Source organism: Vicugna pacos, chromosome 9 (assembly GCF_048564905.1).
Source record: "Vicugna pacos chromosome 9, VicPac4, whole genome shotgun sequence".
Taxonomy (NCBI): Eukaryota; Metazoa; Chordata; class Mammalia; order Artiodactyla; family Camelidae; genus Vicugna; species Vicugna pacos.
Genome location: NC_132995.1, coordinates 12,853,198 through 12,879,453, shown reverse-complemented (window position 1 = coordinate 12,879,453; position 26,256 = coordinate 12,853,198). Strand labels below are relative to the sequence as shown.

The 26,256-nt window shown below is 46.1% G+C and overlaps 1 protein-coding gene across 3 annotated transcripts; it reads left to right on the top strand.

Annotated features, from left to right (window-relative positions):
• Positions 1-885: 885 nt before the first annotated feature.
• SPINT2 (serine peptidase inhibitor, Kunitz type 2) lies at positions 886-23,977 on the top strand. Of its 3 annotated transcripts, XM_006215067.4 has the most exons (7): positions 889-1,354; positions 16,889-17,059; positions 19,459-19,518; positions 20,836-20,889; positions 21,467-21,628; positions 21,977-22,015; positions 23,339-23,977. In XM_006215067.4, the coding sequence occupies exons 1-7, from the start codon at positions 1,249-1,251 to the stop codon at positions 23,503-23,505; spliced, it is 759 nt and encodes a 252-aa protein (XP_006215129.1). In that variant the 5' UTR covers positions 889-1,248; the 3' UTR covers positions 23,506-23,977. The 3 variants fall into 3 exon arrangements, with proteins under 3 accessions (XP_072823251.1, XP_072823250.1, XP_006215129.1); XM_072967150.1 differs by lacking the exon at positions 19,459-19,518 and having other exon boundaries at positions 886-1,354; XM_072967149.1 differs by lacking the exon at positions 21,977-22,015 and having other exon boundaries at positions 887-1,354.
• Positions 23,978-26,256: the final 2,279 nt, after the last annotated feature.

Below are 26,256 nucleotides of genomic sequence, written 5' to 3'. Positions count from 1 at the left end.
TCATCCTCTGTTTTTATGCCTGCCCTAATGCACCCCTCTTTCGGGATTCAGCTCATACATCCCTCTTTCAGGAAGCCTGCCCTGGCCCCCAATCTGCTGAGATGCCTCCTCTGGGTTTCACTCCTTTCAGGCCTGATTACTCTACATGTGCTTCCCCATCACAGCCCTGACATCTATTCTTGCCTGGTGAAGTATTTGTCTTCACCTCAGGACTGGGAACCGTGGACGCAGGATGTGGGGCTCTTGCTCATTCATGGCTCTATTACCTTCTCTGGCAAGCCCTCTATGAACCTCTCTCAGGCTGAATGGGGAACTTATCTGGGCTCCCAGGTCTTGCACCACCCCAGCCCCTGATCACTCAGACTGTGCTTCCTACATCACATCCCTAATCACTCTGCCCTATGCTTCTGTCATCACTACTCTGGTCGGTTTCTGTCTGGTGACGCAGGGACTGCTCTGGCGTGGTCACCCCTGGATTTCCTGCAACACTCCGAGTAGGCGCTCAGTGAACGCTGAATTTAGGAACGAATCCCTGGCCCTCAATGGAAGGCTGAGGCGAGGCAGGCAAAAACCACAAGTTTCCAATAAGAGCACGACTGCGTCCTCTTCTCTCACCCTGAGGCCCAGTCCACGCTCGAAGGTGCTCGTACCTAGTGATCTATCTCCAAGGCAAGGGCATCAGGAGCCCCGGGACTCAGCGGGAGAGCGCCTCCTCCCGGGCTAAAGTCCTACCCGGAGCGGAGCCAACGCAAGCCCCGCCCCCTTCCCCCAGCGCCAAGGGCGGGCCCAGGTGCGCTCTGGGAGGAGGAGGGCCGCTCAGGTGCCTGCTCCCTGCGCCTGCGCTCTACACACCCCGCCTCGCCAGGTGCGCCCCGCCCCCTCCCTGGCATCCACCTTCGGTAGCTGCTTCCCGGCGGCCGCCATTGCCTCAAGCGCCCGCCAAGCGTTTGTGGGTGTAGCTGGGTTCTGAACTGGGGGAGAGTCGGGGGCGAGCGAGGAACGGACTGAAGCATCGTGGGCAAAAGAGGCAGGGTGACCGCACACCTAAGGTCCGAGAAAGGGGCTTCCCGGGCACCTGCTGTGTGGCGAGAGCCAGCGCAGCACCCCGCGGACCCTTCTGCGAACGCCCGCACCTGAGCGCGAGGCGCTCCCGTGCGCGTGCGCGGGAAGGGTCTTCCCGCACCTGATCGCGAGACCCCAACGGCTGGCAGCTCGCGGCCTTGCCTGGGTGGCCGGGTGGAGCTCGTCATGGCGCAGCTGTGTGGGCCGAAGCGGTGCTGGGCTCTCCTCGCCCTGCTGGCATCGCTGCTCCTCTCTGGGGCTGAGGCGGCCGATGGAGAACGTGGCGTCCACGGTGAGGTTCGGGGCGGGTCTCCCGGGAGGAGTGGAGGGCCGAGAGGCCGAAGGAGGGGCGTTAGGGGCAGAGTTGGGGGTGTAAGTTGGGGTCCGTGGGGGCCTGGGCACGGTCTGAGCGAGGAGAATTGGCGGGGGTGGGGGAAGTTGGGAGCGACTTGGTGACGCTTAGATGGTGTCGTGGAGCCAGCCCTGGGAGGTAGAACCTTGAGAAGGAGATTTGGGAGCCCCTGGGAGGGAGGACAGGCGGAGGAGCCGGGCTGGGGAAAGTTTCCTGAGGGGGAGGGAGGAGACTAGGGCTGTTGACCTAGAAGGAGTGGCTTTGGCCGTTCCTGTGGCAGGAAGAGGGTGAGGGGCCAAACTGAAGACCAGCCTCTTCCTGGCAGCGGAAAGTTCCGGGGCCCAAGAAAGTCCTAGGAGGCCTGCCTCAGAGGGCGGGGCTTGGATTAGGTGACTTGGTGGCTGTTTTAGCCTCAGGGAGGAGGCCCTCACCCCTCCCCCACCTTTGGAAATTGGACAGCGGCCTCCTGAGAAACCTTTCTGGTTCATATGCAGTAGAGCGCCTTCCAGAAGAAAGGTGGATACCCAAAGGAAGGCGAAGAAAAGCAGAAGTATTGGGGGGCACTTTGTCACGGTGCAAGGGTGGGAGCCCCTTATTATAAGAATATTGGCATTGAGAAGCTGGGCTTGGATTCTTTGGACTGATCGTTAGAGGCTGGTGGAGGATAAGGCCCAATTTAAACCTCTACAGTGTAAGGAAGTTTGGCCGGAAAGGTCTTTTTGAATAAGTGTAGGTCTAACCTTAACTGCTTCAGACGTCTAAGCACAAGCAGGCTTTGAAAATAACACTCTTGAATTCACTGATTCAGCAAAACTTATTGAGCCCCTGCTATGTGTCAGGGACAGTGCTGGCAGCGGTGATAACAGTTGTGACTCAGCCAGGCCAGGTCCCTGCATGTACAGAGCTTATATTCTAGTGGGGTAGACAGAGACAGTGAGTAAACATTTAAATAATGAGCACTCACCACAGTATTAAATTACTAAGACGTAATTGAACAGGGTGAAGTAGACAAACAGGGATGAGGTAAGATGATGGGGGCCACTTTAGTTCAGGTGGTCAGGGAAGGGCTCTCTGAGGAGGGTGACATCTTAGCTCTATCATGAAGAATGAGCAGTGGCAGCAACGTGGAGACCTTGAGGACTAGTGTCCAGTTGGAAGTAATGAAGTATGAAGGCCTTGAGGCTGGAACAAGCTTGGTGGTATTCGAGGAAAATACAACCAGCATGGCTGGAGTCGGAGGGTGTTGGGGGCGTGGAATTGGAGGAGAATGTGGGGTGGGAGAAGTAGGCAGGAGCCAGGTGGCTTTATAGGCCAGCATGTTAGATGGAAAGAGAGAAAGTAGGATATGTCTGCACCAAGATATCACCAGTGGTGATTTCTGAAGATTTAATTTCCCTATGTCTGAGGCAGAGAGGGAAAAATGAGTCACAGTGGGAGAGGGGCTGTCAAGAGCCAGTGGGGAAGGTAAAACAAAAAACAAGAGCCAGTGGGGAGAGACTCAGCTCCAGAGGACCGGCAATTAAGAATGCAGGTGTTAATCATTCTTGCAATCTGAACTGGAATTTGTCAGCCCTTCTGGGCTTTTTTAGAGGAAGAAGTTGTGTTAGGATGTACCTTCCAGTTACGTGGCCTCGGATTTTATCAAAACTGAGTTTGGGGATAACATCTATTGCTTACCCTGAGCTCGTATGCATTATTTAATCCTTGAAACAACCTGGTGTGGTGGTGAAGTTACAGATCTTGCTAAGGTCACACAGTAGTGACAGAGCTGGGTCTTGCTGCAGAGGTCGTCTCTGTTCCCAATGGCTTTGTCGGCTGCTGCAGCTGGCTGGACCTACTGACCTTTCAGAAGTACTCCTGTCTGGCTGGGTAAACTAATGCCCTTGCTTATCTGAAGTTCTGTTTGTTTGAAAGCTTTCAACAGCTTAATTTGAGGTAGGAGGTGGTTTTGATTCTCTCTCTGTCTGCCCCTTCTGATTGCTTTGGTTTTTCTCTGGTAGTAAGGTCATCCACTAAGAGTTGAGGTGTTTCTGCAGCCACACACAGCTGTGCAAGTACCTCCAGATGAGTATGGTGGAGGTGGGGGAGAGTGCGTAATGAATGTATATAAGAGGGAGATCATAATGGTCTGTCAAAGAATAGTCTGTGTGAAGACATGAGGGGGCTGAGGGGTGGTGTAAAGGTGGTAGGACCAGTGGATTGTTGGAGTTGAGGTTTTGAAGGGAGTGAGCTAGAAAGATAGGATGCAGTGGGCAGTGAGTGAGATGCATGAAACTGAGGTTCTGAGGAGGCTGCAGTTATTGAGACAAAGGTCTAGGTGTGACCGTGGAAGGGAGCTTCTGAGGGGAGGACAGGATCACTGAAGGAGAGGAAGTCTAGGAGCCAAGAGGCCAGGATGGTTGGAGGATCAACTACCTGGATCTGGAAATCCCCAAGAATGATGACAGGAGCAGCAGCAAGAGTGAGCGTGAGCCAGCAGCTAAAACCATGAAGTGAGGAGTAGTGATCTGGGGCTGCAGATAAGCCACAGGTGAGGTACATTTACTCTGATGACGAAATTCGTCAGATGTTGAGAGAGTGGAGGGAGAGTGATGTAGAAGCAGCACTCACCTGGAAGGGCCCAAAAGAAGCTATACCCTCAGCAGAGAGCTGGGTTCAGTTAGAGTAAGAAAGTGGCAAGAATGTTCGGAGAAGAGATTGAGGGAATGAAAGGTTTTGCTTAAGATAGGTCGTAAGTACCAGAGACTCCAGGAGTTAGGGGAAGGGAGATGGCAACAAAACAGTATGTATGGGGATGAAGGGGGACTCAGGAGTCTGGGGCTGATACAGTCATAAGCAAGTGATAGGAGAGTCGTGTGGTCTCGAGACTGACAGTGTTGGTGAGGCACTGGGTGGTGGAGGGCAGAAAGGGAGGGGTGAGGGATGTAGTGGACACTTGGAGGCTTGGCACAGTGTCCTGACTCCAGACGTCTGCAGAGGGAGGTGGGGGAAAGCTGATACTGCCCCGGGTGTTCCTAGCGTTCAGGGAGAGTTCCACTCCACCATGGATGCATGTAGAGATTACAGACTGGCTGTTCCCACAAGGCCTCAAACAGGCTTTAGGTGACTTGTACAGTTTCTAGAATTGAAAATTTTTTATGGAAAATTTTGATTTTTGGCTTTGCCTGAAAGATATGAAGATCTGGCAGCACCAGGCCAGTGTTCCCACATAGTACCCATGGGCTGGTGCTGAGTGCTTCTTTTGGAAAGGACGTCTTTCTCAGTCTGTGTTTATTCACTTGGCCTGCCCTCTGTATTTTCTAATGACTCCCATGTTAAGTATATGCCCCATTTAGTAAATTGAGGTAGATAAAATATAATAGCTCCTTATAAATTGTACAGTGCGGTGACTGTGTGCATGTATGTTATTGTTGTTAGGAAACACCCTTTCAGGTGGCCACAAATGTGCATTTTTTTTCTCTTCTCAGGTGATAAGTCCTAGTATTTGGAGTGCCTCCCAAATACATAATTTTGATGAATATGAGGGCAGATAATATATTCTTTTTCAGGGTAATATATTCCTTTTCAGAATAGAACCTCAAAAATTCCTTTCGGGAGCAGTCAGTTAAGTGTAGTTCCTGCTGCCAGTAGCTTCGGCCAGGCCTTGGGCATCATAACTTGTGTTAATGTTTCCTTGGCTCATAGTCCTTTGTTGATTGTTCTTGGGAATTTCCACTGGAGACAAGTGCGGCAGCATTTGTGTGAGAGCCTCCACCACACTTTCAAGTGATCGTCCATTTGCATCAACCCGCCTGGGTTAATTTGTTTCCCCAGAACTCTGACTGAAAGAATGAACTTTCCAGCAGATCTCCAATAAGCATGTTATTAGTCATCATTCCTTTCTCTTCTCCTCACGTCTATGGATAGTGGTAAATTGAGTGGTCAAAGAGACGATGACAGATAAGAGTGGAAGTGTAGCTGGTGTTGGTGATCAGCTGGGAGTTCTCTAAGGCAGCATCTTGTATCCTTGTCCTTCACAGGAGAGGCGCTTGTTTTAATTGCAGGCAAGACAGTTTGGTTCCAGGACAGTTTGAAATATTTATCACTGAGTTATTCAACACATATTTATTGAGCACCTACCAAGTGCCAGGCACAGTTTTAGACCCTGGAAGCAAAGCACTGAATGAAACAGATGACACCCCCCACCCCATCCATGGCAGTTAAGGTGTAATGAGAGGAAAACAATACAAAAACCAAAAAATGAACAGTGAATAAATATTTGGGGATGAGTGCTATAAGGAAATGTAAGGTAAGGTTTGTGTGCTTAGTACTGAAAACATGGCCTTTGAGACCCAAATGGTGCCAGTCCCCTAAAGAACATTAAGGGGCTTGCCTTTAGGTACACTAAGGGAAAGTGGACCCTTGCCAGTAGAAATATTCCCTGGCCCAGGTCGGCATTTGAGAGCTCAGCCTGTGATAAAACAGATTTCTCTTTCACCTGTTTCTCATTTTACCTACCCTCAGAGTCATTTGCAACACTCCAGCTGGCCTCCAGGTAGTTGGCTAGTCAACCAAACCTGTGTTTGCCCTATTCAGAGGCTGAGAGCAATAAGTAATGAGGTAGCCTTTGATTCGTGTGAGATAGGAGAGAACCCTGAAGGGGTCACACTGAAATGACTTAACCCCAGGAGGCCTTGGTGGTCCACTGGTCACATGACTAATGAGGAATTCACAGATGACCCCCAGAAGCACTAGTGTCTGGATTATGGACATCCTTCTGTGTTCCTAGTCACAAATGTCATTTCACGTGTTGTTTCTGATGAGGTCTTCTTGAAAACTCCTTATGAAGGAATTCTGGAACTTGGATGCTGAGGCCCAGGAACTACTTAACCTTCAAGTTTATTTGAAGCACATTTTTCGTTATTGGGAAGCTATTTTAGAGGTGAGGGCGAATGTTTGAGATGGATCTCACCAACAGAGTCCTGGGTTCCTGGCTTTAGAAGCCCCTTAATTTGAAATCCCTGAGTTCATATGTGGTGCTTTGTGTGTGTCCTAGAGTTGGTCATTTAGAGGGTAGGGCATGTTCTTGTGGAGGTGGGGGGATGATGAAAAAATATTAGATATTACAATAGTTTGTGACCTCCTACAGGGCCACACAGATATACAGTATGTCTGTGGTATTGAAATTTAATGGGCTGATTAGGAAAAATATGTCTAAAAAGTCACCTTAGGGAGAGTGAGAAAAAGATTGAGAAACATTGCTTTAGGGAGAGTCCATTAGCTTTCATCAATTTCTGAAAAAGTTCTATATTTCAAAAAAGGTTAAGAGCCCCTGAATGTGAATTAACAGACAATTCCATGAAAGTCTTTGAAACTGCTTGTTTCCTTCCAAATTATTCAGATGGATTTCTATAATTCTAGTTATGGATTTTGGTAAGGGTAGAATTTATAGTTCCACTTGAGTGATGAATATGAGGTGACAGTGGGTAGCAGTGGTGGCTTGCCTTGTGCCGATAGTTTATGGAATGTAAACCTTTCTGTCTAAATATTTTATATCTAAAATGCCAAGATTTTATATCTAAAACACCAAGATTTTATGAGCCTTACAATTTAAGTTGGATTTGTCATTGTAAATGTTCTTTCCTCATACATACCTAGGGGTTATTTTAAAGTTTCTGAGTTACTTATCCTAACGACAACTTCCAGACACCTGAAACTAGAGGACATGGGTAATTAATAGCTTTCTGTAGTAGAAACAGAAGCCCAAAAGTATGTAGAACCTATCCAGCTAACCAAAATAGGTGGATTTATAGATCACCTTGAAATAAGACTGATTATGAAATAAATGTCAACTTTGGAACTTGGCATGGTAGAATTAAAACAACTTTGAACACATTCCTGATCTTCAGTACCTCTTCACTCACAGAAAACTTTAAGATTCTCTCATTCCTTAAGGAAAAGGTAACTTGAAGTCCAAATGGGTAGCCAAGCCATAATTGTTCTTATTTTCCCATCTCTAACCTCTTAATCTCCTGATATTGTGGTGTTGCAGGACTTTGATCTATGTGATAGTCTACCATTGCCTTACTGTAGGTGAAGTTAAGGAATTCTGTATCTTCAGCCACAGCAGGTGGTTGCACAGCAAAAAAAGGGAAGGAGTGATGGTTGAGTTAGTTTGATCAACTCATTGGCTTGAGTTTGTGCTTTTGGTTTTTAGTATTCCCTATATCCTGTCAGTCACCACATTCAGTTGGACTCTAGTGAAATTTGTCATCCTCTTTGACTTCATTCCCACTGTTCCTGCATTAGTCTGGTCTTCATAAAAATATAGTATCTACTATTTATTCAAAGCTTTGTGCCAAATGTTTTAAGCACTTACAATAGAGTGAAAAAAATCCTTTAATTCTCATAACACTCTTAATGATATTGATCTGTGTGTCCAAGAAGTCCCTTGCATTTGAGTTGTTTTTAAGAAATGCATCTGCAGGCTCACAGAATTTATCTCATCAGGGCCCATGGAGGGAAAGCCAACTGAATTTCCCCACTTTATTACTTACCAGTGATTTCAATACATTGAGCAATCTCAAACAAGCCATTGTCAAGATAGCCTCAAGATTAATGAATGGTGTATTCCACAGCAGGAAACGAAAGTCTAGATGTCACAAAAGGGGTCATTTTGCTAGCAAACTTGTCAAAAAAACCCCTTTTATACTAACTAGATCCAGAATGGATGTAAATCACACAGAGAGGCCTTTACTGCAACCTGGGCTGAGTTGCATTTATAATGTCTTCAAATTAGTTCTCTTGCTAACATTCTTAGCTTTTACTTTAACCTAAAGGGATTTTAAAGAGAAAATTCCTGTTTACTACAGAATATTTCCGATACCAGATATGTGGGTTTTTCCATATCAGGCCATTCTCTGCAGACACAGATTGGGTGGATTAGGGTGTCTGACAGTTTAACTCGGTTCTGACGCTAACTGCATCTGGTGAGCACAGATCCTGCAGGTTAAGGTCTCATTCCCACCAGGCTGCTCCTCCCCCACTCAGATGCCAGCCACAAGTCACCTGTCATTCTGACCAACCTGCTATAAATCAAGGGTTCCCACAACCCCCTCCAGTTCAGTAATTTGCTTAGAATGGCTCACAGAACTCAGGGAAACACGTTTACCAGTTTATTATAAAGGATACAAATGAACAGCCAGATGAAGACAGAGGTATGGAAGGGTCCCCAGTGTAGGAGCTTCTGTCCCTGTGGAGTTTGGGGTGAGCCATCCTCCTGGCACATGGATGTGTTCACCTACTCAGGAGCTCTCATGCCTTTGGTTGGGGTATTTTATGGAAGATTCATCACATAGGCATGATTATTAACTCAATATCCCATCCCTCCCCACTCCCTGGAGGATAGTGGGTGGGGCTGAAAGTTCCAACCCTTTCATCTTGCCTTGGTTTTTCTGACAACCAACCCCCATCCAGAAGCTTTCTAGGTCCTCCCACCCAAGACACTGGTTATATCATTAGCATACAAAAAGACAGTCTTATCCCTCCAGAGATTGCCAGGGTTTTAGTTCTTATGTCAGAAACCCAAGTCAAAGAACAAATATTAGAATAGCAGATGCTCCAGCACTCAGGAAATTACAAGGGTTTTAGGAGCTCTAAATTAGGAAGGGGGGAACAGGAGCAGGGACTAAATACGTATTGCTGATTATGTTGCAGATATGATGGGTCCACAATCAGAGCTTTGTCTTATGTTCCTAAGCTCCTAATAGTCTGATTTAGATACTCCAAGCCTCTGAAATCTACGGTTTTTTAATTAGCCACACCTAAATCAGAATATGGGGCTTGCTGAATTGAAGAATATCGATCAGGTTTATACATTTTCCAGCTTTATTGGGAAGTTTATACCTTTTTTGTTGCATTTATTGTTTTCTTGTTATGAAGTGCATGTGCAGGGAGGTTAGGAAAGCTGCCTTCCGTTCCCATCCCAATACCGGGCTAGTGAGAGGCAGCCAGGGATTCCTGCACACACTGGTCCTTTACTAGAACATCTTCCTCTATTCTACCCTACACACTTTTGCCAAGTGCCTCTTCCTTATTGTCACTCCCCTATACCAGAATCTTTGCTCATTTCCTTTGTACCTTGTATGGCTTACAAACCCTTTGAATTTAGGGTGTAATTATAATACTTTGTGTGATTTTTTTTTTCTTCTATCCAAGCCAGTCTTGTGGCTCTAACTTAATTGTGAGTGCCTACAGGGCAAGGACCACGTTCACAGTGAGTGCCTTCTACGTAGGATGGCTGCTCAGCTCAGTTTACCTTGAAGGGTTCCAGTTTATGCCATCATATGTCCCAGTGTCTTAACTATTTTCACTCTAAAGTGTCTTGATCTTGAGGGTAAATTATATGATTATGCTGCTTAGATGGATTAGCTATTCACCAAGTACTTATTGCTTAGTATTGCTCAAGATACTAGGGAATTTAGTACATTCAGTTTTATTTACCAGGTAGTTTACAGTATTTTGACTGAAAAATTTAAGCAAACAAAAGGGATGACCATAATCCACTATCCAGATAAAGCCCTTAAAAAAATTAAAATGTATTTGTAAGATTAGAATTCTCAGATTGTACTAAAGGAACCGTGGAAAAGCCTCACCCTCCTATAGTCTCTTTCCCTAAAGCTAGTCATACATGTGTCTAAATTAAAAGTTTAAAAAGAGAGCATAATATTTAAGCCATTCTTTTGCTTTTTTTCTTTCTTAGCCTTGGACACTTTCCTATACCAGCACATACACACTTGCCAGTTTTTAACAACTCTTGAGTATTCGATTATGTGGATATCTCACAAGTTATTTCACTAGCATGAACATGGTGTTCAAGTGGTGAATTTTCAGCTTTTTTAAACTGTGCACACCAGACCCTTGTGAATGTGGTAATAGTTACCCCTGTTCTTTGAAACTCTTGAATTAATTGACTCTTCCTTGTTTGTTTTTTGATACTGAGGAGTGAACTCTACTCTTATTTTTGTGTGTGTGTCAGATAGTATTTTCAGCCATCTGAGGATTATTGCAGCAAATCATTTCCCTTTGCCCATTATCCTTAGAATTCTAAGTGGTTTTAATGAAAAGAGTAAAGCTGTTTTTAGTGGTGGAATGGTGTGCTGCAGTGTTTTTGGCAAAGAATAAAACCTGAGGAGTGTGTGGTCAGTGTTGTTATAAGAAATGTGAGCCCTAGGAGTCTATGTGATAGTCAGATAGTCAGATGGTCAGATAGATTTCTGACCACACATGTAGGACTTTCTGAGTTATGCAACATGATGAGGGTGGAAAATCTGAGCAGGGTGTTTTTATAAACATTCTTTAAAGAAATGATTGGCGAACTGCAGCTTGTGGTCACTGCCTACATGTGGCCTGCAAGCTGAGTATGGTTTTTGCATTTTTTTTAATGGTTGAAAAAAATTAAAGACATATTTTTTGTGTGTGGAGGTAATTAGGTTTACTAATTATATTTATATATTTAATATATATTTATTTTTAACAGAAATGCAGGGGATTCAACCCAGGACCTCATGCATGCTAAGCCTGCTCTCTACCACTGAGCTATACCCTCCCCTTCAAAAGAATATTTTAAGACATAAAAATTACATGAAAGTAAGTTTTATTGGAATGACAGCCTTGGTCATTACCTCTGGCTGCTTTCATGTATGAAGCCTGTAATAAAAGCAAATTCTTGCTTTGCATGATTTTCCACATGCACAGTTTACAGTTACTACAGTATATTAACTGTGAATACTTGAGTACAGACCAGGTTTTCAGGTACTAGCCCTTAAGTCACAAATCACTTAAATCACACATACGCATGGTAATTGGTCACTGCACATGTGTGATTCGGTTCATACACACACAGCAAAGCGTGTAGTTGTGTTGCCTTCTTGTTTCCCCATGCATGTGACAGTTTACAAAAATAGTTGATCGATAGAAGAGAATGGCCAAAAAAGACGAAAGTGCAGCAAAGAGAAAACGCTGGAAGTGAAATTCCAATTGCATATAAATGGAGAGATAGAAGAATGAGCTCACTGTGGGAGTGCTGGCACTGCCGCCATCAGAGACTGATATGCAGCTAGAGGAGCTTATCCATAGAAATGAGGAAAGTGGTTGTTAACAAAAAGGCTGATGTTCCCATGGACACTGGCAAAAACCTACAGAGTCAAGCAACTCTCAGAACAATTCTGTGGCACTGAAAGGGCAAAGGATAAAATATTGGAAGCTGATCCAAACCTAGAAAGGTGATCCAAACCACTAAGGTGAACTGAAAAGATGCTTGCTCCGTATCATAAATATATGACAAGGACCTTCACAAGCACTGTTCAGATTAGTCTTGGTGATTTATTTAGTTATTTACAAAGAAGATTAAGCACTTCAATTCTCAAGTTTCTAATGTTTTCACTTAAAATGTACTAAATAAATATTCATTTTATTTTAATTATTCTGTACGTTTATAACCCACAGTTTTTAATGTTTTAGCAAAGAATTTTAAAGATCATGAAACAGTCATAATTTTTCCCATTGTTTTGCATGATTTTGCGCTATTCTGCCTGTTTACTATTTGGCCTGTCATTAAAAAGTTAACTGACCTTTGCTCTAGAGAAAACAGATGGAGGAGGAGGAGGAGGACCATTCAATGAGTGGCTTCAGCTTGTGAGATGATCCAGGGCTTTCTTATTAGGATACAGTGAGGCAAGAAGTTGGTATTTAGTTTTTAGGACCCATGAGAATAAAAAGTGTAGACTAGAATCCTAGGAGAGTTATTCTTGCTTGTTTTAAAAACTTACTCTGAATCGGTATAAAAACATGATTAAAAGAAAACACTAAGTGCAAGGTACTTGTTAATTTGGAGGCGACAGAACAGGTGGGACTGACGTGAGGTTTTGGCTCTATCATGTTTTGGTCCTTTAAAATGTTAGAATTTGATAAAGCGGAGTAGATACACCCATTTTAAGGTATTTTCTGTACTTTTCATAATATTTGAAACATTTCATTAAACTTTTCAATAGACGCTGCTACAGTTGTGCATGTTTGGAGAATGATTAGATGCCATCTTCTTAAACCTATAAAGTTAGTGCCTGGGAGCTTAACATTTCTGTGGTGGCCCTGTTAGAAGGTGGCAGCAGATCATTCCAGCTAGCTACGTACAGAGTGAAGTTGTCTGAGGCAGTGGCTGGTTGTTTTGGTTAAACCTCTAGTGACTTCAGAACCAGAGAAACCTGTTTTCTATAACAAAGACCAGTCCGTTTGGCTATTTTGTAATAGCTGATGTTCAAAACACCTGCCAGGGTTTTGTAATTTAGGTTCATATGTCAGATAATATATGAATTTAACCATTTCTAATGCTTATCCAAGAGAAAAAAATGTTACTGTCTCCTAAAGGCAGGAATTGCATTTTTACGTATTCTGAAGCGATTGTACCAAATTTGGTGCCCTTCAGCTTTTTCCCTGTTTTCCTTACTCTGCGTTTTGAAAACTTATAGGATGCATTTAATTTTGCACTAACATTTGTGAGCATACAAATAGGACTTGAAACATATTTTCATGGTTATTTCCCAAAACTGTTCCAAGACCGATATATAATTTTGTCATCTCTTAATAATAATTATTTATTAAGGAATAACTTCCTGAAAATTGTCCAGCCAAGACCCCTCAGCCTTGGCCAGTTCTTTGGTGTGGTGCTGTCAGTGACTCTGTCACTGAGTGTGACTGTAAACAGACCCAGCAGAGGGCTTGGCCTTGGTGAGCCCTCTGGTTCTGATGAATCCTTGAGGAATGTTTTTCCCACTGCCTGTCACTGTGGTGGGTTTTTCTTTCTTTCCACCCAAGGGGTTGTTATGTTTACGCTGGAGCTCACTGATCAGACCAATATGAATTCAAATCCAGCACTGCTGTTTGCTTAGCTTAACCCACCCAAACCTCAGGGTCCTCACTTGTAAAAGGGGGTTGTTACTGCATGATTCACAGTTTTGTGACTATTAGAAATAGTGCACATAATGTGCCTCACATCAGGCTTAGTGAAGGCAGTAAAATGAGGTGTCAAGAAATAAATCATACTCTGTGCATTTTGGTTCGTTTTGATTTTAAGCTGTGTCTACCGAAGTATGGTATTTGATTTTCTTTAAGCTTTTTTTTAAGGAAGGTGATAGGTAAGTCGTGGAAGCCATCTTACATACTAAAGTATTTCTGGCTTTTTGTACAAATGTTTTGGAGAACAACAAAAGAAAAAATGCATTGATGTTATGTGGAGTGAGGTGAAGAATATGTGGCCTGTGTTTCCTAAAGAAACATTCTCTCCCTTGAAACCAGCAAACTAAAACAAAATCCTTTTTCATGAGTTCACTCCCTTAAGCCTAGAGCATAAAAATTTGAATCATAGAGGCTTAAAAGCAATTTAGTTAGTAGAAGCATGTAACAAAATGAGACTTTTCTCCATTTGACAGGGAGCCTCCACACTCACAGAGAGGACTTCTTGACACATTAAGGGTGTGGTTAAATTTCATCTTAATTGAACCTAGCTTTGGCCAACTAACCTGCTACTTAGAGCTCTTTTACGCTTATCAAGGGACCTGAAAATAAGGCTGCTTCTGAAACTTAAGCTATGAGATCAGTGTGTGATCACTAAGAGCAGATGTGAGCAGCTGTTCGAGACAGAGTGGCCTCCCAGGCCCACAGGATTTGTGATGAAGGGCCCATCACATCTGCAGGAAGGATGTTCCAGTGAGGAGGAAGCAGTGGTCAGCAGTGGCAGTCAGGAAGGAAGTATTCCAGAGGCAGATCTTGACCGAGCTCTCTTGACCGAAGCACTGTAGTCTGCCTGGTAGGCTCCGATAGAGAGGACATTCACAAGGAATCCCACAGAAAACTGCCTTACTCTGACTCCAAGTGACCTGCTCCATTTCACCTTGCTTTCTGAGGCAGTATGCTGGATAGCTTACACATCCAGCCTGCTTGACAGTTAATTCCTCAGTATCCTCTTGTGCGCTTTGTTAGCCGGGATCAGCATCCTCGTGCCCCATGAGCGCAGAGGCACTCAGAGTATGTGTCTGAGCCCATAAAGATAAGGGCCAGTTTCTGAGCAGTGTTGACTTCACCAAGGTAACTGCCATCCATCCCTAGATAAGCTTTTTCCCTCTTCCTCTTTATACACCCTCAGGCTTCTATAGCTGCACAGAGTGTGTATCTGGCACTCTTGCTTCTGAAAAGCCACTGAATTCTCACCCTTTATACCATGATCGCCCTGCTGCATTCTCTGCTGTGGTATTTGGCGGTTTCCATCTGGCTGCCTTGAGCTTCGTTTGGCTCCTCTCAGGTGTTTGTTTCAATTGAGACATAATTCACATTCCATACAGTTGACCCATTTAAAGTGTACAGTTCCTCCCTCAGATTTTCTTGTTAAAAAAAGACTGTACCTGAAGCTGTTCAGGAAGCAAGGCCACAAAGGAGTTAGTGATCCCCAGGGCTCTCAGCTTGGCAGGGTGTTGGATAGGCTGTTTCACCTCAGGAGCATTGGGCACCCCTTGCCTTGATGATGTTCTCAGTTTGAGGTCGTAAGTGGATCCTGTGTGGGTCCTCTCCATCTTGTCTTGTTGCTAGCAATGCTGCCTCTGGCATTTGACAGTGGTGTGGGTTGGACAGAATCACACACCAGAGGACTCCTCTCTTGCCATGTCTTCCCTGGGCCTTGTTGATTGTGTATGTTTTGTGACCTTTGGCACATAGTACAAAGTCCCTGCTCCAGGTGTACACCCAGCTGGTTCTTGTTGATGTGTTATACGGACGAAAGTTACCCCTATTAAAAAAAAACTGATTTATTAAAGTATTTACTTACCATAAAATCAGTTGTTTTAAGCATACAATCCAATGGCTTTTGGTACATTTACAGAGTTGTACAACCATCCCCACATTCCAATTTTAGAACATTTCCACCATCCCCAAAAGATCCATCCCTATGCCAATTTGCAGTCACTCCCCCCCCCCCCCCCCCAGTTCCAGGCCAACACTAATCTTCCTGTCTCTATTGATTTGCCTTTCCTGGACATACTGTATGATTGCATTCATATGAAGTGTCCAGATAAGGTACTTTTAACTGGTGATTTAACTGATGGTTGCTTTCAAATTAACAAGAGAATTTTTTACTTTAGAGTGTGCTTTTTTTGCTGTACTAGTTACCTGTGATTTTTTGGTGTGTGTGGGAGTTCCTTGGGGGTGTTTGTTTATTTTGCATAGTACCAAACTTTTTGTCCATAGATAGATGTTTCGTGGATATTTGTTTTCATGCCTATCATTGTGATGCATTTGGGGAGACACAAGAGAAGCACAAATTCTGCCCTCTGCTTTCAAAAGGCATCCCCTAGTTGGTGAGGTAAACCTAGCAAACATGAAAACAACTAAGGAGGAGTAAATGACAGCATATAACCACGTGTAAGGCCCTGGGATGTTTTTATTTGAAATGTTTACCAAGCACCCTGTGCTAGGCCCCACGCAGATTGGAATGCCCTTGTGCCAGAAGGCAGAGATCCATGGAGGCCAGGGTATAGAGAGGTGATGTGGACTTGTGGTCCCAGGAGGGGTGATATGGTGGTGCAGAGCAGACGCTGAATCACATGGTCAGGTTACTCCCTTTTCCAGTTGGTTTCCTGGCGAAAGTCTCATTCTAGTGCAGGTGATACCTCTAGCACTTGTGTATCTGTCCTTTTTAAAGAGAAAGGCCTTCTGCATGCAGATGTATCTGGCTGGAATTTTATAATATAGTTGTTCTGTTTCCCGTGTACTAGAGAGGGGCCATATTTTGGGACACTTTGAAACCTAGGCCCATATTGGTTTGCTCAGATAGGAGCCATTATCCACACTGGAGCAAAGGAGTGACCTGAGTTGCCTTTGGAGGTTTGGCAGTGGGGAGAGCTAGCATTAGGGAGCTTCTTTCTGAGGTGCTTGTGGTAATTTGACTATGAAGTGGCCTACCCTGGCAGAGAGTGGACAGGGAAGTTTCAGAAAGGTCCTTCTGGGGGCTGCTAAGAGCACCAGCACTTTCTTCCTGACCTAACATTGCTGGCTCTGGCCTTTCAGTGCTAAGCTCCCCTTGGCCCGGGGAGACAGGCACGTATCCAAAAGGATCCTACAGACTGTTCTGTTGCCTTTGAAAGCCTTATTTCTATGCTGGATGTGTATGTCTTTGATAATGAGGGCAGGGACAAAATCAACATGCAACTGAATTTCAATTTAGTTGGGTGGGTTGGTATCTTTGTTGTTAGATGCTGCGTTTCTTTCCTGTATGAGGAGGGAATCGCTAAGAAGGCCTGATGGTGACACTTTAGACACAGCTCACTGGAACTTAGTGCTAGATCTTAAGGCTCTGGAAAACTGTGGGCCACCTCCTATAGGTCTGTGCACGTTCTCTCTTTCCAGGATTGCCCTGCCAAGCTAATTGGTCTCTGTTTCGTTGTGTTTTAGAATTTTGCCAAGTTTCAAAGATAGTGGGAAGATGCCGGGCCGCCATCCCTAGGTGGTGGTACAATGTCACTGACAGATCCTGCCAGCAGTTTGTGTATGGAGGCTGTGAAGGGAATGACAATAATTACATGACCAAGGAGGAGTGTCTTGCAAAATGTGCTGGTGTCACAGGTAAGACAGTGCTAGTTGGGGAAGTTTTATTATCTAGAGGCAGTTTATTAATTGGGATGTAAATGCCTTTTGCTTTCATTATTTCCTCATGGCTGAACCTGGGAGGTATTTTAAAAAGCAGAAGAAACAGGCACAGTGTGTATGTCACCCACACAGTGGTTTCACGGCGGTAGGCTCCCTCCTCTTCCCAGAAAGGGCAGAGTAGGCCACAGACTGGAGCCGGGGGAGGACTGCATCTTCTCAACTTCCTTTCTCCTACTAGTGAGTGCAAGTCCCACGCCAGACCTGGCATGAGCAGAGTCCTCCAGGTCCCCTCAGACGGGCTGCCGCCTTGCTTCCTGGGCATTTGGGTTCTTTTTACCTCTGAGTTAAATGACTTGAGGTCACCCAGCCAGCCAAATTACAAATCACGTCAAAAATAGAACATACTTCCTGGAATCCATCCTTCTCCCAGCCCTCACTAGGGGAGGATTCTGTGGAATCAAGATAATACTGACCCTGAGAGCCTCCCAGTTGAAATAAAAACCTAAAGCCCCACAGCAGTATACGCTGGCTCTGAACAGAGCCTTGGGGAACTCCTTGAGACCTGATGGCAATGAGATGTTGGCTTTCTGGGGCCTGATTCCTCCCAAGTGTTCAGAGACCCAAGGATTTGGGCAGCCAAACTGTTAAAGATTTTCATTGATGATTTTCTTAGCATTGTTACATTGATGCATCCTCTCCTGATGGCTTGGCATCAGTGTTAGGACTCTGGATTATGATTCTGTGTCAGGATGTGCTGGTGTCCTCTGTGCCCAGAGATGGGCCCTGCATGCTTGTCGAGTTTTAATATCTCCTCACATATTAACTCTCTCTTGGCTTTGAGCTCTGCATTCAGAAGTCAGATAAGCTTATTAAAGTCATGTGTAAAGAGAGGAAAACAACGGTGGCTTTAGCTGTGACCTGAGGTTTAAAACATAATGCCCAGGCATACAAGCCCGGCAGTGACTCGGTGCCTTGAGGAACATTTTATTGATTTTTGTATACCTGGTGCCCAGCAGGCGCTCAACAAGTGTTTGGAGAGCTGAGGTGGCTGGTGTTGATTTTGGATCATACAGGTGGGTCCCTCATCTTTTGAGGGGGGTAACTGGCAACCTCACCACATGGTGACTGAAAAAAATACCATTTATTGTACATAGTTTTCTGTCATCAGCTATGATCCAGTGTCGGGGGAGGAATTAAGGGGAGATATTTTTGCCACCTTTTCTGTCTTTTCCCAATCAAAAGTTGACAGTAGCAGATGTACATGCCATTCTGGTTACTCCTTGGTTTCTCAGGGAGAAAGTTGTAAGAACACAAGCAGTGGACAGTGGGCCTTAGGACAGAATGTCTCTACAAGGGGCCACGGGGTGTTGTGTTTTGCTGGGAGAAGGCAGACAGCTGTCTCCCTAGAAGTCAGCCAGTCTGGCCCCAGCCTCGAGGTCTCAGAAGGCTCATTTGCTGGCACCCGAGCCTGGCTCTACTGCACAGCTCGTGAGGCATTCTCTTGTGAGCCTGTGAGGAGCTGAAGCTGCCAGGGCAGCTCGTCACTGGAGTCTTTGGCAGCATATTCTCCCCCAGGCAGGCAAGCTCTGGGGAGCCAGATGATAACGAGAATGCCAGTTTATTTATTAATAATTAATTAATTAATTATAATGAGAACCAGAATCACTGAAAGACCAGACACTTCATCTCTGTGCCTACACCTTTAGTCCATGTAGGCAAACCTCTCAGCCAGATTCCCAGAAGATTGCTTGATGAGGAAAGAGGCAGAACTAGGAGAGTTGGTTTGTGATAGAAATGTTTAATGGCGTCAGGTTAGACCAGCCCCACACCTCTCCATAGGGGAGGGTCCCACCCTCCTGGACCTTGCCAGCACCACCTTTTTTGCACTTCCTTAACTGGCTAACCTCTCCACCCCACCCCCTTAACTTTGTGTGTGTGAGATAAAATATACATAACATAAAATTTACCATTTTAACCATTTTTAAGTGTACATTTTAGTGGCATTAAGTACATTCACACTGCTGTGCACCCCCTTCACTTTTCAATTCATTAGGCGAGTTAATACAGTTTGCCAGGTTACTTGGCCCTGGAAGCCATTCTGACTTTTTATAAAGTCATTTCACATGTCTTTGCTCTGATTCCCAAGCTGGTTGATCTTAAAGTTTAGCCCACAAGGCAATCTTGGTTCCTTATTTTCCAAGTTCTGATGGGCTTGTGGTCCAGCGTGTGCATTGAAGGGCCCACATAAAGGAGAAATGGGAGTCGCTGTGAGAGGCACACAGGACCAAGCCTGCTCAGGGACGCAGCTTGTTTTGTCTCATCAGCAGTCTTGGATGTACGCTTTCTCACTGTGTTGTTTATTTGTCCCCTTGTAGAGAACACCATTAATGGTCCAGCCACCAGCAGGAATGGAGCAGATTCCTCTGTCCCAAGTGGTAGGTTCTTAAAAAGACCCAGGATGGAATGAGGGCCATCCAGATGGGTAACTGTGAAAGGACATCTGTACTTTGGGAGTTGTACAAGGGCCTCCATCTCCTGGTACTGTTTACTCAGAATTGGCAGATGGGGGCTTTGCCTGGGCTGCCAGCTTCTGGCTCCTTGCCGGCCTCCTTATACTGGGGAGTTCATATTGTCCAGCAGACAAGAGGGCTGAGGGGTTCAACAGAGCTTCCTGGCTGACCTCAGCTTCCTCCTGGGGGACGGGATTGTGGTTGCTGCCAGGTGGGCTCAGGCCCCTTCCTTCTCTTTGGGCTGGCCTCAAGTCCCCTGGCCTCTCCTGCTGTGCTGTCTTCACTGTCCTGTCCCACCTCCTTGCCTGTTTTGTCTCCTTTGCTTCCTGTTGTCCTTGTCGTCTCCCTCCCTGTGCTGAGTCCTCTGTCCTCTGCCACCCCTGCCTCCAATTCCCACTGCAGTCCTTGATCTCGAGCTTTGTGTTAGCTTGCTTTGTAGTGCTGACAGCAGCTGCCCCATTCCTCCTTTATGCTTAAAGGACTTTGCGTCAGGAGCCTGGGGTGAGTGGTCCAGATGCACTAGCAAGCCCAGCCCAGCGTTCTCAAAGGCTAGTCCCCAGGCAGTGGGTTCTGCTGGGCGAGACCTGCTGTGGAGGGAGGGAATCTGCCCCTACCCCATTTGAGGATGGCCCGTAGTCAGCCAGTGGCCATGCATTGATTGCAGTCTTGGCTCTAGTCCTTTGCCATCAGTGCCCACATGAGAGTGAGCATTTATTAGCTCAGTGGTTGGCCGACTTGCAGAATGCTGAGAGTTAGGGTAGAGTCACTTTCCAGTTTTGCCAGGCTAGGAATCCTGTGCCCGTCCTGGCCATTGCTTTCCCTGGGTTCACCGTTTATTCTCGAGCTGCCTCTGCAAAGTCATCCAGAGCCATGAGGTACCAGCATAATAGTTCTGGTTTTCATCCTGTTTCAGAAGAAAATTTCCCTAAGAGAATAAGGGGCCTCCTCCCTGTGCCAGAGAGTGAATACCTCTGGTCTTCCTCATCACCCCAGAAACTATGGCTGGGATTAGATTCCAGAGCAACCCCTGAAGTGACAGGCAGGCCTCCCCATCCAGTATTCAGTCCGTGTGTGCAGTAGAGCCCATTAGGACTGGGAGCTGATGGAGCAAAGCTGCCCAGGGAGGGGGGCTCCACTCCTTTCCTTCCAGGTATCAGAGTGGGCCCTTTTACACTCAGCCCTGGCTAGGCCATGTGTCCTGTGTCCATCCCAGCCTCCCTGACATGGATGTTTGTGTTTCAGTTCCCAGAAATCAGGATTCTGATGACCTCTCCAATGATATTTTCAACTATGAAGGTATAACTTTTAAGAAATATTCACATATGGATAAAATGTGTTTCCTTACTTAGCTGGGAATTGAGACAAACTTGAAGATTTCCATTAAGGAAATTGTAGAGAGAGGCTTCCCGGCCTTTCCCAGGTGGGAGGACTCATGAGGATGCCCCGGGTGGCAGGAAGCAGGAAGTGCTACAGCATGCCCTCAGGAAGCTTGTGCTTCCAAGGCAGCCTGGTGTGCAGGCTCTGCCTCCCACCAGCTGTGTGCTGTGGGTAGCTTACTGTAGCTCTGCCTCAAAGCCCCTGAGTATGAAATGAGGGGCCTAGTTCAGACCTTTCAGAGACCAACTTAACACATGTAAAGCGCCTACAAGAGTGCCTGATGCAGAGAAACCTCCATAACAGTGTAGTTTGGCTATAAAGAGAAAGATATCTGAAAATGTGGGCCAGACTGGCCACGTCTGTAATCGACAAGTTTCTTTAGCAGTGATGTTTCCTCCATTGGCAGGCAGCCATGTGGCTGCTCAGCAGCATTCTAGCTCAGTTCACCTCTCCTGGGCCCTACTCATTTGTACTCCTTGGGCTGTCTCACTCCCAGAATACTGCACTGCCGAGGCGGTCACTGGGCCTTGCCGTGCAGCCTTTCCACGCTGGTACTTTAATGCCGAGAAGAACTCTTGTGATAACTTCATCTACGGAGGATGCCGGGGCAATAAAAACAGCTATCCCTCCAAGGAGGAGTGCATGCAGCGCTGCTTCGGTGAGTCTGCCTGATTCCTAAATCCAGGAAACAACCTTGGGTGAATGAGCCCTCCCAAGAGGGCTCCATTTCCCCATCCCTAAGATGAAGGACTTAGAAATGCTGTCATTGGCTCTACCTTTCTCTGGCTTCCTAGTGAGGAAAGGGTGGGCTTTGGCACTGGCTATTGGGCAGATGTGTCCTAGATCCCCACCAGGTGGCAAGGCCTCAAGACCCTCAGAAGAGCTGGAAGAAATTGCTCAGAAAGAGCCCCTGTGAAGGCACAGGGCTGAGGGGAATCCGTGGGCGTGAGCAGCTCTAGGGGAGGAAGGCTGAGAGCTGACCTCAGGGTTGTGTGTTTTCTTCCAGGCAAGCAGTTATATCCTGCCCTGCCCCACGGCACTAAAGGTAAACAGCCTTTTACCCACCTCTACCTGCCTTCCTTGACTAAGCTTTGGCTGTATTTTTGCAGGCTCATGTTGTCTTGGACACATCATCCTTCACTGTAAACATCTTTTTGGTAGAAAGTTCATGTTTCTGCACGAGTATGGCTAGGCAGCTTGGAATATGTGGATGTTTGTCCCACCATACAGTGTACATAAACAGGGGTTAGGAGTGAGGCTGTCTCTGCCCAGGCAGCCTGGGGGTGACTAGAGGACACACTCTACTGTTTTGGCTGTGCAGGGACCTGCTCTACATGGGCCTGAGACTGTCTCCAGGTTTGGGGGGAGCTTTGCTGCTGAGGGGTGTACAAAGTTGGTCATGGGTGACACGAATTAAGATGGAGAGCCCTTACTGTGTGTGGGCGGAGTGTGGCCCTAGTCCATGCTGTTGTCCCTGAGCAGTCTGGTCTGACAAGGAGGCTGGGCCTTTTCTCGCTTTTGTTTCTGATTCTGAGCCTGAGTCATGCATGGATGGTAGTGTTTGGACAAAAGACCTGCCACACTGGTTTGGCCTCTTTCCACCTGTTTCCCTGTTAAGGAGCCCAGGCCTGACCTATGTGTCTGCTCTGCTTTAGAAGAGGAATGAAGCTGGAACCTGGTTTGCCAGGCATGGGGGTCTGGAGGGTTGGAGATGGAGAGGGGATTGACGCTGTCCACTTCTGTAGCCAAGTAGGGAGAGGGAGCCAGGTAGCTGCCACAGGAGGATACATTCCTTCGACGGATCCACACCTGAAAAAAAAGCATAGTAACTGACCAGTGGGACTGCACTGGGACAACCACTGTTAAATTTACTTGGGTAACTAGGAGCATGAGCGTCCCCTCCTGGCCCTGCTTCCAATACCTCTTGTCTCCTCCCTTCCCTCATTCCACAGGTACCACCCCAGCCACCTGCAGGGCCACATCTTTCTCTGTGGCTGGTCGGGGCAAGGGAAGGGGGTATGCTTTTTACATCCTAGTGTGCATCTTTTGGCCTGAATCCCCTGAGAGGTGGTAGGGAAAGAGAGTTGAAGTGGAGAGTTTCTGGTCAAAAAAAGAAAAGGAATACAAATAGCCTCTCTGTGTGCACGTAGCATAGTGCCTCCTTTTTTCAGGAACCTGCTTCTCAGGACTGTAGGGACTCTCCTTGATGACTTTCTGGCAGGCAGTGCCAGTTCTCCAGACTCTCCCAGGTTGGGGTCAGGGGAACACCTGGTCCAAGAGCTGCTGGTCTTCACCCTGAGCCCATGTGGACACTCTGGCTGCTGCCTGCCTCATCCTGCTGGTTCTGAGGCCTCTCTCTCTTCTTCAGTGGTGGTCCTGGCAGGGCTGTTCGTGATGGTCCTGATCCTCTTGCTGGGAGCCTCCGTAGTCTGCCTGATCAGGGTGGCACGGAGGAACCAGGAGCGCACCCTCCGCACCGTCTGGAGTTCCGGGGACGACAAAGAGCACCTGGTGAAGAACACTTACGTCCTGTGAACACCCTGTCGCTAAGGGGCTGCCCTCCTCCACCCGCTGTTGATGAAGAGAACCTGGGAAGGGAGGGGAGACAAGTGTCGAATGCGTGTGTACTTTTTCAAATTGAGTGATTGATTTGTATTTGTGAGATCATTAGGGTTACTTCACAAGGTAAGAGGGCTTGCTGCCTGGTCTCCTGGGGTGTGTTTGCTTTGGAAATCCTCTTAGATAAGGGCTGCGTGCATTGCAGGTGGTCTGGCCCTCGACTGGAGTCAGCTCCTCTTCGATTTATTTCTTGGCACCAGGTATAGTTTTCTTCACATATGTTGAATCTTATTGTCTCCTTTCCCATCACAAAAGTGATGCTTTAATAGTTTCCTTTGTTTGTTTGTTTTTTTAAGTAAGCAGAAGCATAAGTTTTTTATTAGGATTCTGAAAGGAAGAAAGTAAGATGTACAAGTTTAATAAAAAGGGCCTTCCCTTTTAAAATAAATTTCAGCATGTGCTTTCTTTCTTTATAGGACTGCTAATTTAAACTCTACCAAAATTACCACAGGACACTACATGAGATGCCCCATTCTAGAAATGAACTCCTTAAAAAAAAAAAAAGCATCTTTCAGATCTTTTTGAATGAAATGCATCTTTCATTACAGCTGAGTGCCCATAAAGTTTCACCAATAACATTTAGCCTTCCCACCTGTGGCAAGCTCTGATTGTTTTTATTCTATTTCACTTTTTAAAAATTCTGGTCACACTGTACTAACTTTTTTTTTTAATTGATCCACTTTGGCACTCATGATTTTCAAGTTTCCCTGCAGCTCTGCCATCTTCCTCAGGCCTTCCACATGTCCCTTTATTGAAATGGGAACAGGGTACCACCAAGCTTAGTCCTAGTTCTGCTGCCTACCTGTAGATGTTCCCTGCCTGTCTTTAGGCTCTCAAAGCCCTTTTTCCCCTCTCCTTCCAAACACGTACTCCTAAAACACGGAGCAGCATCTGGGCTACCCAAGGGGTCAGGCAGGCGCCCTGGGACCTCTACCCACCTCAGTGACTCAGAAGGCTGGGCCCCAGCCCGGGAGTGGGTGGAGGTGCTGGGCCAGGCTGTGGGCCCCATGCATTCTGACATGATAGTTTCAGGTGTTGCTTTGGCCTCTTGGAACAAAAAGACAATAAGCCCTCCTTTCCTTGACCTTCATGGAAATCCCTTCTGGTCAAAAGGCCACATTCTCTACAGGCGCACCTTATTTTACTGTGCTTCGCAGGTGCTACATTTTTAAATTTTACAAATTGAAGGTTTGTGGCAACCCTGCATTGTCAGGTGATGGTTAGCATTTTTCAGCAATAAAGTATTGTTTAATTAAGGTATATACATTGGGGTTTTTTTTAGATATAATGCAGTTGCATTCTTAGTAGACTATAGTATAGTATAAACATAACTGTTACATGCACTGGGAAATCTAAAAAGTACTTGTGACTCGCTATATTGTGATATTTGCTTCCTTGTGGTAGTCTGGAACGAACTCAGTATCTCAGGAATGCCTGTACGTTGGGGAAAAGACTTGTATCTGTTAGGGCTTAGAAATCTGTTCCAGAAGCAGTTGGGCAAATACCTTATCCACTTCCTCCCAGCCTCTGTGGTCCATGGTAGACGTTGCTCACGGACTCTGGCATTCTCCCTCCCAAGTTGGTGAGCAGGTGAAACCTACTTGCTGTATCTCAGACAAATTGGGACTCCCAGTGCTCCGGAAGAGCCTGTGGTCCAGGAAAGTGGGCCTAGGCATTGGGAAGAGACTCCCCACCCACCACTCTCCAGCTGTGCAACAGCAGTTGGGTCACTTAACTCTTTTGAGCCTCTGGTTTCCTCACCTGTAAGATGGGTGGATGTGAGGGTCACATGAGATTATAGATGTGGTGTCTGCCTCTGCCCACCTACCTGTGTCCTCATTTCTCCTCAATAGTTGGTGGCTCTCCCCTACACCCACCCTGCCATCCCATGAGCAACCCTCAAGTCCACTTGTGTCCTTTCGTGTTTCTCTGCCTACTTGAACAAGAGTTGTCTCTCCTACATACCTTAGTCATGTGAAGGAAAAAAGTAGTGTGTTTAGATTTTAAAAGAAACTGTTGGGAATCACTTTGAAATAATTATACTGCAGAAGGAACATCATGAAGTGAATTCTAACACCATCAAGGCCAGGTGAACTTTTGTAAGTTTTTCATAGAGTACCTTTATGTATGTCTAATACAGAAGTTAGGCTCTGTGACTCACTTCTGCCAAAACTTGTCCTGTTTATCTCATGGTTTGGGAGGCCCCATGGCCCCACTTGCTCCTGGCAGATTGACAGCATGGGACCTTTGGGCCCTCTTGGTGTGCCAGTGGTGTCTCGCTTCTGCACTTTTCCAGGTTAGGATGCTGCTGTTCCAGTCTGGTCGGCTCTTTGCCACACCACTGTAGCTCCTAAAACTAAACTGCCATGTTTTCAGTTTTCTGGACATTTTATAGGCTCACATTGGTCTCCTCTTTTTGTTACAAAGGCTACCCAACAATAGGCCAATAGCCAAGGTGTTCAATGGACATTTTACGGCCTTTGTCATCCTCACGCTGCTGACAGCATTTAGAGGTGAAATGGACTTTAAAAAATCGACTCAACAAAGATAGCTCACTCTGCCTCTTCCTGGTCCACACACTTTAGCAAGGCAGTTTGGTCACTGAATGTGGCTGTCACCAGAAAGGGATTATCTCTGGACCATCTCCTGAGTAAAGGTCAGGTCAAG